Here is a 12070-nt window from a genome sequence, read left to right on the forward strand (position 1 = left end):
AATGTTCCGTGTACGGGCAAGACAAATGAATGCAGCCCATTCAATGCAAGTAAGGGTATGAATTCGAATACGATGTGAAAACAGGGCAAGATAGAACTTTTTTAACGAGGCAAAAATACTCTGTAACTACAAAATAATGATGCTAAAGTTTGAAAAATAATACGTGGCCGAAGTACACATACAATAAAAAAGGACATTTTGTATGTGTTGCGTAAGAAAAAATTACATATAATCAGACCTCGTTAATCCGTATTATCTTTTCGCACATATAATGTCGGTTTAGAGGGGTATCCTGATTAAACAATGGAAGAAACAAGACGGCCAATTGTTTACAACGTGATTGCCAACAGCGCATATTTTCTTCAGCAAAACTGAAAGAAAACAAAACAACCTGATGAAAAAACTAACTGTACCAGTTCCAAAAATCAGTGCACTTTTCCTATTGCCTTAAAGAGTATATTATCAAATATTGCCGCTTAACAATCGCTACTGCTTCAGGGTTATCATCTGCTTAGACTAAATAATAAGCACGCTGCTATAAGATGTGATAATTTGTCCGATTTTGTGGGTTATTATTGACTATGTAAGGATGTTGGCCTTTTTTGTTTTATAGACGTGCAACTATTTGTGTCAGATATGGGAGTTTCCGTATTTTCGGGGTTTGGATTGACGAGATGTGTTTGTAATTATCGTAAACCGACCCATACTTTGCACAAATGCTCTTTCTTATACTTTTGTTAAAATTGATTGACTTGAAAGTGACCAAACTTCTAAAATCAACTCAGCACAAGTGGAAATGCGAACTGGAGTGACCTCATGAATACGAAACTGTGTAAAGGCAGTAACATTAAGATTCCCGCGGGCAGAGCGGGAAATGCTGGGTACCAAAACCCACTGCAGCAAAGCTCAGCACTACCATGCAGTAAGTACACGTACGCACACAGAAAATAAACAAACATTTTTCCATATAGCAGGGTTGTCATACCGTGCTTATTTATAAGGTTGGTGCTTTTTTGCAAGAGAAGTGACGTGCTTATTTAGGATTTGCGTGCTTTTTCTCATGTAAACGTGGTTAGTTTGATCAAATACGGATTTCTAGTTATATGGCGCACTGCGATAAACATTGTTAGACGTCCCAACGTGGCTAAAAGAAAACAACCCCTGTATGCCTTTCAAAAAATGGTCGTCATCCTGTCGTAATTACTAATAGTCTCCACAATTGGGCAAGTAATTAAAATTTTAATGCATTTCAGCATAAAAAAACGCTTGCTTTTTGGTTCAGGCCGGTGGTAACTCTGTAAATCAATATCAACGTTTGGTAAAAGTTGGAAGCTCTTGTTGTTATCAAAGTTAGGCAAATGTCACTGTAGCCACAACACAAACCACTTATTTATCTCTGCATTTCTTTCCTCTATACCGTGGCACACGTATATTTAACGTAAAATGTCCATGCCGTCGGTCAGAATTATCTCCAAAATACCACCCTTGCATAAAACATGGGTATCCGTCCACATCGGCCAACGAAGTTTCGTATTTAATTGCGGCTTTTCTCTTCCGTCTTGGTATTGCGGGATGGCGGCCTCTAAAAGGTTGGCCACGCGAACGTCAAGCCATGTCCGCATGCGGGTGGTAATTTGTATGCGGAAGGTCTCTTCTTTCCCGATGCCACACGTAATTGGGTTTAATGATGAGTGGGGTACCGCTACATTTCGTATCCGAATTTTATATTCATTAGAAGTTAAACAGAAATGCCAAAAACCGTGCTTTTTTTCTGCTTTCTTTTTGACTTGGTTCCCGTTTAGATGTTGGTTTACTGAGAATGTTAAATGCGCTAAAGGAAATTTCTTTCCATTCGTGATGGATTTAACAAACCAAAGACGCATCTAAACAAGAAAGAAACTTACAAAATACCACGTTTTTATTGTGCCAAAATACTGTTTACTTATGTAGAAAAATATATTAAATTACAAGCACAATCAGTAAACATATTTGGCTTAATATTTTAATTGAACTAACTTAATAACAAGTGGAAAAGCCGCTCTATATAATTTCAGGAAACACTTCTTCAATTCCAACTGTGGAAATCGATCTATCCACAGTCTTGTTTTGTTTAAAGCAATCTACAAAAGTGTTTTCTAAACTTTATCATCCGTGGAACCTAAAAGGTTATTAAAGTTGAATAGGAACCCCAAAACGTCGAAAATGCCAGGCGATACTAAAACGTTTTTCACTTGCCGTAATTTGTTGTTTGGGCCTCGTGCGTTTGTTGCCCTTAAATGACTTTAACGGACAAGTTTAGTAGCTGATGCTTAAAACCAGATTAGCTCATGGAACCGTATATAGTTTGCTATGGAACCATCGAGTTCGGCCCAACGCACTCTGGTCCCTGATCCACCTATATACCTACGTTCGTATTAGGAACAGTATAGTGTATACACTACGAAACTAAATAAAAATGACAAAGCGCTTTATCCATTTGCGTCACCGCCAGTTTGTTGATAATAACAAGGTTGGTTGGTAAATGTCTCACATCCTCATACATAAATACCGTAATTTTGCCGCCAACCTTTTTAAAGTTGGCAGCCGGAAAAGGGTTTGCCACCTAATTGCCGACGGCTTACACGCTGGTGGGAGATACGTTAACACGTGACCCTTGTTTCAAGGTCACCGTTACGCTCTGGCACGTTGGACGTTCTGGCAATTAATGAGAAAGTTATCTGCAATCTGGTAGCGTCTGAGCGACGAAACTTTTTCCTTTTGTCTTGTTACTGCGGCCGCGCACCAGGAAGAAGATTTTCATTTTTTCTCACTGGGAATTTTTCCGTATTGCCGTGGAGCAACAAAAAACTCACGCCCTCCCGCGGTATATAAACAACGCCGCCGGCTTCGTTTGTTTCATATTCGTTTCTCGTGAACGATAACTTACAGTCGCCGAGGTTTGCTGTGTTTATCGCAGCAATGGAGATTGGCAGAAACAGGAAGAAGATTTCGTTACTTGGCTTATTGGCCATTGTCATATTTCTGGCAAAAAGTTCTCAAGCTCAAGGTATAATTGTCAAATAACGAAAACGTAACATAATATTTAAATGCAATTTCTAAATTAAAACCAACAGGTTCTTGGAGTGGCCTGATTCCAAAATCGCGACAATCTTTTCGGACAACTGTATGTGAAAGGAGAACCAAGACAGTGAGATGCATCAGTTCAAATCATGTCATGTTTATCGAAGACGCTTTCTACGGAAGATCTGATCGAACTACGTATGTATATCTACTTCACACGAAACAAAAAGCACCGCCCATCAATATGCATTCTAATTTTTATGTGTTTCAAAAAATAACAGCAACTACATAAATAAACTTGACTAAAAACATAAGATTTTTCCTTTTTGTTATAATTTATTTCTGCTATTACTGTTTGTTGTTGGTTAAATACTCTGTATATGTAACTAAATAATATTGGCAAATTCGTATATTGGTCATTTATTGTTAATAATAAAGAAAAAAATATCCAGTTATTTGTTTGTTTCAGATGTACAAGGACTCCTCGATCATCCGACATCCGGTGTGAATCCGACACAGCTTTTAAAGAAATGTGGAAGTTGTGCCAGGGTAAAAGATCGTGCAGAATGTCGTCTTCTAATTCCAAATTCGGCAATCCTTGTTCTGGTGTGACCAAGTACTTGGTTGTCCAATACCGATGCGCCTCCCCAGGTTTGTAAAAGAAAATATGTCCGTATTTCGGGCAGCGGAACTTTAGTCTTAACCTATTCTAAACGATCGGAGTTTCACCTAACTTCAATAGTTACAACAAAATCTGTGTTAAAGTTTTCGCACAAATGCAGCAATTATAAATTACATTGTGACTGAAATTCAAAGTAGCGATATAAGTGCATATGTTTAAGCCGCAATACATACTCGCAGGTTCGGACACGATTGGTCTATGTCTTCCTAACTCCTGGGGAACGTGGGTGAACACCCAAAGACCATCCCGGCGTGGAGATTATGAGCTTCTGACCAGCCATCGGTCCCGCACACGCAATGCATGCGCGTCACCGCTAGGCATGCAGATGCGGTTAGCAAATGGAAGACCTTTTCTATCAAGCAATGAGGCTGTAAGGAATGGTTTGGCGTACGGTTTGTCCTGCACGGCCGTTGATCAGGCCGACAGATCTTGCCAGGACTACAAAGTCCGATATTGTTGTCACGGTTCAGGTAGAAAATGTTGAAATCATATGAGTTTGTTTGGTGTCAAAGTGGGAATTTCTTTTTGAATTAAAATATTTAATTATCACGATACTTCTTCCTATCTATCAAGTTTCGTGCAACGTTGCAAGGATTTCATTTAACGCATCAATTCAAATCTTGTTACTTTCAAAACTTTAAACTTAAGTGTTTTATTGATTTACAGATAAATCAAACAAGCACAAATAAAATATTCCGTAAAAAAACGTTTTTTGACAGAAGAGCTTTTACTTTGACTAAACATCATGGCTGGCAGCGTCAGTAACAAGTTGTTAAAAACACGTGTTTTGTATTATTTAGTGGTTTACCGTTGTCGACTTCCAACTGTATCATCCTCCAACCTTCGCGTTACGCCTAGTGGAAAACAAATATTTAACGCGGAGGAGGAAGTGACGTATCGGTGCGCGAATGGCGATCGTCTTGACGGCACTGCAGTTCTACAGTGTATGTCTAATGGACGCTGGTCGGCAAACCCTCCTCGATGTGTAGCTTCAGGTAAAAACAACCTTAGTAGAATCTAGTAAAAGTGTGGTTGTGTTATTAATAATTTGTCAGTAATTTATCATTGATCCACATTTCACGTGGGTACTGTATTTTGCCAACACAAAAGTGTAGATACTTGTTAAACAGTGACAGTCAACATTTTCTAAAAAACTGGCACCACATTTTGCATGAAGCGTTAGGATGATAGCTCTAAGTTGGTTATGATCTAATTTAGAAGTACCATAACTTATTTTCAATGGCTGGGATCTGCGAGCAAACTTTTTACTGTGTTGAACATGTCTAATACCAAAATGAATATATATAGTAACTTTTGTCACAAGCAACTTTAGGGCAATTATCGCAGCTCTTGGCTGGCTCACGATAACATCACAGTATCTTGGGTAAATAAAATGTATATTTAGTCTTATCTTGAAGGTCATTATGGCCACCGTAACTTTCCCATGTGCGACAATATTAGGTATATAACATGTTTTTATCGGACTTGGTAAACCGGATAATCTCCTGCAAACCCGTGTTTGTAAAGGTGCTCCCAAATATGGCGCGATTTAAGCAAAGGACACGTTTTCCAAAAAAAAATACGGGATTTTTTTTTGGACAAACAGGTTTGCGGCGATTGGTACGACCCAAGACGGTCAGCAGGGTATTTTCGACCAACCTTTATCCAGGAGTGCTCTTGTCGCGTGTTGAATGTCGCGCGGAAAAAGTTATAACTGTCATGTATTTTTGGGTCCTCTGTCATGGCACACATTGCGGTGACTTTCTCAAACTTGTTGCCATCGTGGTGATTATCGTGCAGCATTGTCGCGGGGCGCCTTCGTCTGCATTTAAACTCAGAAATCACCCGGGCCTTTTAAGCTCTACGAAAAAAATCCCATCTCTCGCATTCGGATTGCGGCGTATTTACAAATGTCGATTTGGCCCAAAGCCGCGCAACATAATTGTTCAACCGAAATTACGCGCTTGTACTTACGTCATGCTATTATTGGAAGCGCCTAATCTCTAACTTGATTATTTATTGTTGGCGCGCGTTCATGGGTTTCTTTCAAGACCATCATTGACATTAAACTGCGGGAATTTTTTGACAGCTTTTGTCGGCAACTGGCTTATATAATGATTTACCAGTTGTTTTTTCTTGGTACCACTTGGTGAAAGTCCGGCTGTTCCTGTAGAGTTTCGAAATTCCCCCCATAGCTGTTAGGTATACGGTATACTACCTGCGGCAGCCATATAAACTTAACTTGTTATTCTAAAAGGGCTAAAAAGACCGCCAAGCAAAAGACTTGTAAAAAAATAAATACGAATTTAAAAATATTTTGCTTTTTACCTTCAGTTACTTGGTGATTTGGCAACTGAAAAACATTTCGATGTAGTCTAATATGGGGTTGCTGCTGCGATTGAAATTTAGTTATCGAAGATTTTTTTCAAATGTAAATAGGAAATGGCAGAAAAATAAACACGTAGATAATCCATATTTTAAAACAAGAATACATACTTGGTAACCACCACCGCACATTTGTGTAAAGATACAAGAAAATTTGGTTTATTGTTTTATTTTTCATTTGAAATATGACTTTGTTTGTTGGTTTATGAACAAAACACTTTGTCATGCACAAATAGTTTAGGACCGGTCTAAATTATCGTTTTGGTCAATTTTCTTTTGTATAAACGGTTTAGGGGAGTTGTTTTTTATTTATATCGCCAAAAAGGAGTTTTTATTTCCATGAAGTAATATGGCATTAACGTAATCAAATAACTTTCACTCGGTACCCTTTTCAAAGATCGACTTATAACTTTCAAGTAGATCTGTTAAATTATGTTGAACATCAGCTTTCCAATACACCATTAATATCATGCATGTCGTTATCGATACAGAATCTGGTTGCAGCGCCCCCACTGCCCCAGCCCATGGCACCGTGTCTTCCACAAAGTCACACTGGAATGTAGGAGAGAGGGCAAGATATAGATGCAACAGTGGATACAACATGCGGGGAAGCTATTACTCAACATGTACGCGTAGTGGCGAATGGTCTCAGCCACCACCGAGCTGTACAGCCAGAAATACTCAAATAAATGGTAAGTCTGTTTTGCACAAGTGACCAACGCGTTTTGGAGCTAAAACCATATGTTAATAATTTTAGCCAATGTGCAGAAATGCATTATTTTCGTGATAAGCAGTTTTGTAATGTCATCTATGCCCAGTAACAATTATTGTTCTCTTGTTCTTCGAAGACAAACAGCATTGTTCAACAATAGTATGCACTTAAAAACGCACGTGCAAACACTAAGCTGATATACTGACTACTTTTTGTTTGAAGGTTGCGGTGGGTTGGAAAATCCTGCAAATGGACAGGTCTCTTCAACCAAAAGCCGATGGAATGTTTTTGAACGTGCTCGTTTTACCTGCGACTCCGGTTACAATCTTGTTGGCGACTCGTACATTACTTGTTTGGGCAACGAAAGATGGTCGGGAAATGCTCCCAGTTGCAACGTTAAAACAGGTAAGTTGAGGCTGAAGCAGTTTGCCCTTTTGGCAACCCATGGTATTAACTTATTAAACTGTTTGGACTGGTGATAATCGCATACTCGTGGGGGATTGGAGATAAGAAAAAAATCGCTGAAAGCCATAATCGTAAGATTTGTAACAAGTGGGCGTTTCTTACCTTAGCTTGCTAAACAACTTAGGTGCTTAACAGTTTATTCCAAGACAGCGTTTGTATATGCTGGCCCATGTTTTAAACCACTCCCACTCAGGTTGTGGAGGTGACATCACCGGCAAAACGTCGGGAAGAATCACTTCACCCAATTATCCAGACGACTATCCCAACGACAACGACTGTACTTGGCACATAAGAGTTAACGAAGGACAGACCATCGAAATCACCATAGAAACCCTCTCTCTGGAACCGAACCGACGATGTGCCTACGATTTCTTAGAGGTGGGCCACTCTAAACAGCGGTGATGATTGCTGGTTGCAGAAAAGGAAATACCGTGTTTGTGTGGGCTAAGCTGCGGTTTCATACGTGTGTCGTCTGCCAAATACAGTCTAAGGGGACTCACGTTTATTTTGGCGTGCCTATGGAATAAGGTTTGGCGCCGAATGGGTTGCACACACCCTGGTCTGTGCCAAGCGAGTTTATTTGTTCGCCGCAAATATGTGTTAGTTGGTTTAGAGACGCCAAAGACTTATAAGTTGACAAATTTGTCAAAATCTAACTATCTACGACAATCATCTGGTATTAGAGTAAAAGACAAAGCATATACGATAACATTCTTAAAGATTTGCATTATTTTTTTATGTCATATATATCTATAGTATTATTTTGTTATACTGCTTGTTGCTCTTAGGCAGTATAATGTTTCGATCTCAGTACTATGGACACACGAACTTTTTTTTTGGTTTTCTGGGCAGATCTACAATGGAACCACGAGACGAACTAGAATTCAAAAGTTCTGCGGGTTTTTTAAGAATAAAGTTTTTCGAAGTGTGGGATCGAGTGCCAGTCTTCGGTTCCGTTCCGATTCAAGTACAACCGACAAGGGATTTGTCATCACATGGAAAGTATTTGGTCAACAATGTAAGTGGAAAGTCATCTGCATGTTTTTGCAAATAAATCGGTTTTGTTTATCACTACTGTTAAAAGCAATCAGATACGATATTGCTACATTATGATGGCTTACGTGAAACGTTGAGAACAATTCGACACATTTTTATTGCTTGAAGTTTGTTATCTAAAACTAATGTTAAAAAGTCTTAAACTTATTTTATCGGCTGCCGAAATAAACGCACTCGAAACGGACAAACCAAAGGTTTATTGGCTGTTGAAAAAGCGATCCTTTACCTTTACAGCAGTAACCTGTGCAGCCCGTTCTGTGCCTTCAAATGGAGAGGTTTCTCCATCAAAACGCACATACAGCGTGAGTGATTACGTCAGGTATACATGCTCCAGCGGCTACAAATTAAAAGGTGTTTCAAGACAACGTTGTACTTCATCTGGTACTTGGTCTCATCCTGCACCAACCTGTCAAGCTATAGGTGCGTGAAGATTATTGTAATGCACAAAAAAAAGTATCATGTTTTTTACGTAAAAAAAGTATCATGTTTTTTAAAGATTGTAATGTAACTGATTTCTTGGTTTTCCTTATTACGTTTTCCTGTGAATTAGTAAAAAAAAACTGAATTTGTTACTGAACTAAAAAACCGCACATTTCGTTACATCCTGGTAAAGGCTGCTGCATAGCAACCGAAACGTTGACACTTACAACTATTTTTTTTAAGAGCCGTCTTCAGTAATAAAAAAGACCGCTTTGCGCAATCGTAGTAATTGGTGGTTTAATAACTCCACATCAAAGGTCGCCGATATGTTATAAAGTTGAGACACTTTTATGTGCGTTTAGACCAAAACACTTTTATGCGATTGTGAAAAACAGAAAATAGACATCTTTGTGAAAAAAAACGATACGTGCCAATTTGGCGTGCAAGGACTCCGACAATTATAAAATGTCGCAGATTAAGTTACGTAACTTTTGTGGGAATATTTGAAAACCTAGAGTTATAATTACAAACCCGCAAAAGTCGATACACAACTTCAAACCGTTATGCGGTCAAACTATAACAACATTTCGGTGCAAAACTTATCGTTATGGCATGGAAAGATTTCGTGTCGTGACACGCGCGAGGTGTTGGTCCTCTTGAAACGTCTGTGGCGGCGTTAATTTCAAAATAATTATTTTTTAATTGCTAATTAATTTCATGGCAAGTGCCGAGGAAGTGTTGTGACATTTTCACGCTTTCCGCAATGTTCAAGTGCGTTATGTGTTTACTCCACCTAGTTTTGGTTGCTTTTCCAGGCGAAACTCTTCAATGAGCAATTATCCACTAAAATCTGCACATTTTTAAATTTATACTTAATTGAAAACATGTGCTTGGTTAAGAGCAGTCTTGTATGTCTTTCACAACAACAAATAAATGACAACAACAAAAGCTAGGTTCGTGTAAACAAGGAAGATAACCGTAAACAACTAATGACATAAACTGTTTACAATATCACACAGAAAAAGCATGCTTTCTATTTCTGATACAAAGTTAATTTAAAAAAGTAAACTTGTTAAAAATGGGATTGCAATTATTGATCAATTTGATATCGTCCGATATTTAGCAAGATTTAAAACAATCAAGATTTTTATACATTTTGGTTAATTTTTTTTTTGGAACGTGCAGACACTTCAGAGAAATATTGTTACGCTGTTGGTGATCCCCATTACAATACTTTTGACGGCAAGAAATACGACTTCCAAGGAATTTGCTCTTACGTATTGGTGAAGAATCAGCTGGCAAGAAGACGTAACGCTATCACCAATTTCGTTGTTGAGGTTTGTTTACAGAAATAATTATCAGCTACAATAATATAGCATGTGTAAAATTTGCTACATCGCAGGTTGATAACGAGCACAGAGGAAGAAGCACAAAGGTGTCATGGCTCCGCAAAGCGTATATTCGAGTTAGTGGTTTGGTTATACAACTCCTCAAAGGGAGAGTGGTCAAGGTAAGCTTGTTGTCATCCGGATGGTTTTGACGACGTAGATTACTGTGGACAAAAGCACTTGTGAACCGTTTTTAAATTTAGCTTTGTCAAAACAATTGTTTCCTTATACGTCTCAGGTTTACAACTGCGTTGCTTTTAATGTCGTAGGTGAATGATGCTACTGTGAACTTGCCGTTCAACCATGCCGCCGGTGGAATAACGATCAGACATAGCGGGCGATTTGTCACAGTGCAGACCGCATTTGGGCTGAAGGTCATCTATGACGGCAACAGTTACCTCAAAGTGGCGATTCCGCATAGTCTGGGCGGAAAAGTTGAAGGTACGACAATAATTACGCCTTCACGCTCTGAAAGCGTTGGGAAAATTGAGGTCTTCGCTCGCGAGTTTTCGTTACATTTTGCCGATTCAATTTTGCGCCTCCACACCTTTCATAGGAGGCGATATTTGATTTCGGTTTTCCGCGAAATTGTTACTGTTTGGCGTAACTTTAAGTGATTGATTGGCGGATTTGCGCAGGTTTGTGCGGGGATGCGAACGGAAACCCGAATGACGAATTTAGGAAGCGAGGAACTAACGTCATATTTCAAGATCCCGTTCAGTTCGCCAATCAGCATCAGACCACAACCAAAACTTCGTAAGTTCCCATCATTTGTTTGTATTATTTAACATGTTACGAGCTTTGGGGAATGGGTATCGGGACACAGTGGGCGATAATACCTGAAAAAATGTAAGTAATTTTCCGAAAATTCATAGAATTTGAAAAGCCATCGTTTTTTATTTACCCTCTACTAAAATTGCCGCTAGCCTAAAAAGGTTCGTTTTTAAGTATGTTCGACCTAAGGTAAATGTCGTACTGATTGAAACTGTTGCTTCCAATACACGAAAAACCACGATTACGTAACTATGTCGTTAATTAAACTCGGCCTTGCGCCAGATTAACTTGACTAATAACTTGTGAGCAAATCCTGCCGCACTCGACAACAAACAACGTTTATCCGTTGACAATCAGGTGTGACGCCGCTAAACCTGTCAAGGACGACGTTTGTCCTTCCAACAAGCGCAGTCTTTATACTCGCCTATGCTCGGTGCTGACCAAGGAAAACGGATGTTTCTCGCGTTGCCACAAGCAAGTTCCCCCACAACCTTTCTTACAGGTAAATATGAACGGCTTCATGTAAGTTATATCGTCTTTTTTTCGTTCAAGTTCTTTGGTACACGTTTGGTGCATTTATTCAAAGTTGTAATAACCTTGTCTTGTGCACTTCCAACGCAATTTAGCTATGTACAGCATGACAAAAGCATTTTTTAGGTGATAGGCGACAAAATTTACACCTCAACCAAACTTACTAACACCAAAAAGATGCCAAGGCGATTGAAAATACTCTTTCAATGTAGCGAATATGAAAATTTAAATCTGTCTATAATAGGTTATTGAGAAAGTAACTGCGATTGTATATTACCACGTGCTTCGTTAATTATTTGTATTTGTTTGGGTTATTGTCATAGAATTGTGTGTTCGACGCTTGCGCTTATGACGACGAGGTCGCCGCCATCTCAAACAATGTAGGAGCATACGCCCAGATTTGCCAGTCGCGAAAAATCCAGATCTGCACATCCTGGAGAAACGATACCAACACCGGTAAGCGTGTATTTGTATCTTGCTCGAGTCACTAATTTCATGACGTTGTAATTTACTTTCTGTCAGGCTATTTTCCATTAAACAACGTTCATTTTACTGGGTATTTTTATGCACCATCTCAAAATCAAAAATCAAACAAAC

The 12070-nt window shown here is 39.0% G+C and overlaps 1 protein-coding gene across 1 annotated transcript in view; it reads left to right on the forward strand.

Moving 5' to 3' along the window:
- The window catches only part of LOC145911960 (uncharacterized), a 61385-nt gene that overhangs the window by 2889 nt on the left and 46426 nt on the right, over positions 1–12070 (forward strand). The window contains exons 2-17 of the mRNA XM_082999389.1: positions 2929–3046; positions 3114–3258; positions 3530–3711; positions 3922–4212; positions 4543–4737; positions 6619–6819; positions 7062–7244; positions 7498–7682; positions 8157–8322; positions 8595–8780; positions 9966–10117; positions 10183–10290; positions 10438–10609; positions 10807–10924; positions 11300–11444; positions 11797–11929. Coding sequence (XP_082855515.1) covers positions 2929–3046; positions 3114–3258; positions 3530–3711; positions 3922–4212; positions 4543–4737; positions 6619–6819; positions 7062–7244; positions 7498–7682; positions 8157–8322; positions 8595–8780; positions 9966–10117; positions 10183–10290; positions 10438–10609; positions 10807–10924; positions 11300–11444; positions 11797–11929 — 2680 coding nt within the window. The remainder of the gene's footprint in view (positions 1–2928; positions 3047–3113; positions 3259–3529; positions 3712–3921; positions 4213–4542; positions 4738–6618; positions 6820–7061; positions 7245–7497; positions 7683–8156; positions 8323–8594; positions 8781–9965; positions 10118–10182; positions 10291–10437; positions 10610–10806; positions 10925–11299; positions 11445–11796; positions 11930–12070) is intronic.

The sequence above is a fragment of the Ascidia mentula genome, chromosome 8 (assembly GCF_947561715.1).
Source record: "Ascidia mentula chromosome 8, kaAscMent1.1, whole genome shotgun sequence".
In the NCBI taxonomy this organism is placed as follows: domain Eukaryota; kingdom Metazoa; phylum Chordata; class Ascidiacea; order Phlebobranchia; family Ascidiidae; genus Ascidia; species Ascidia mentula.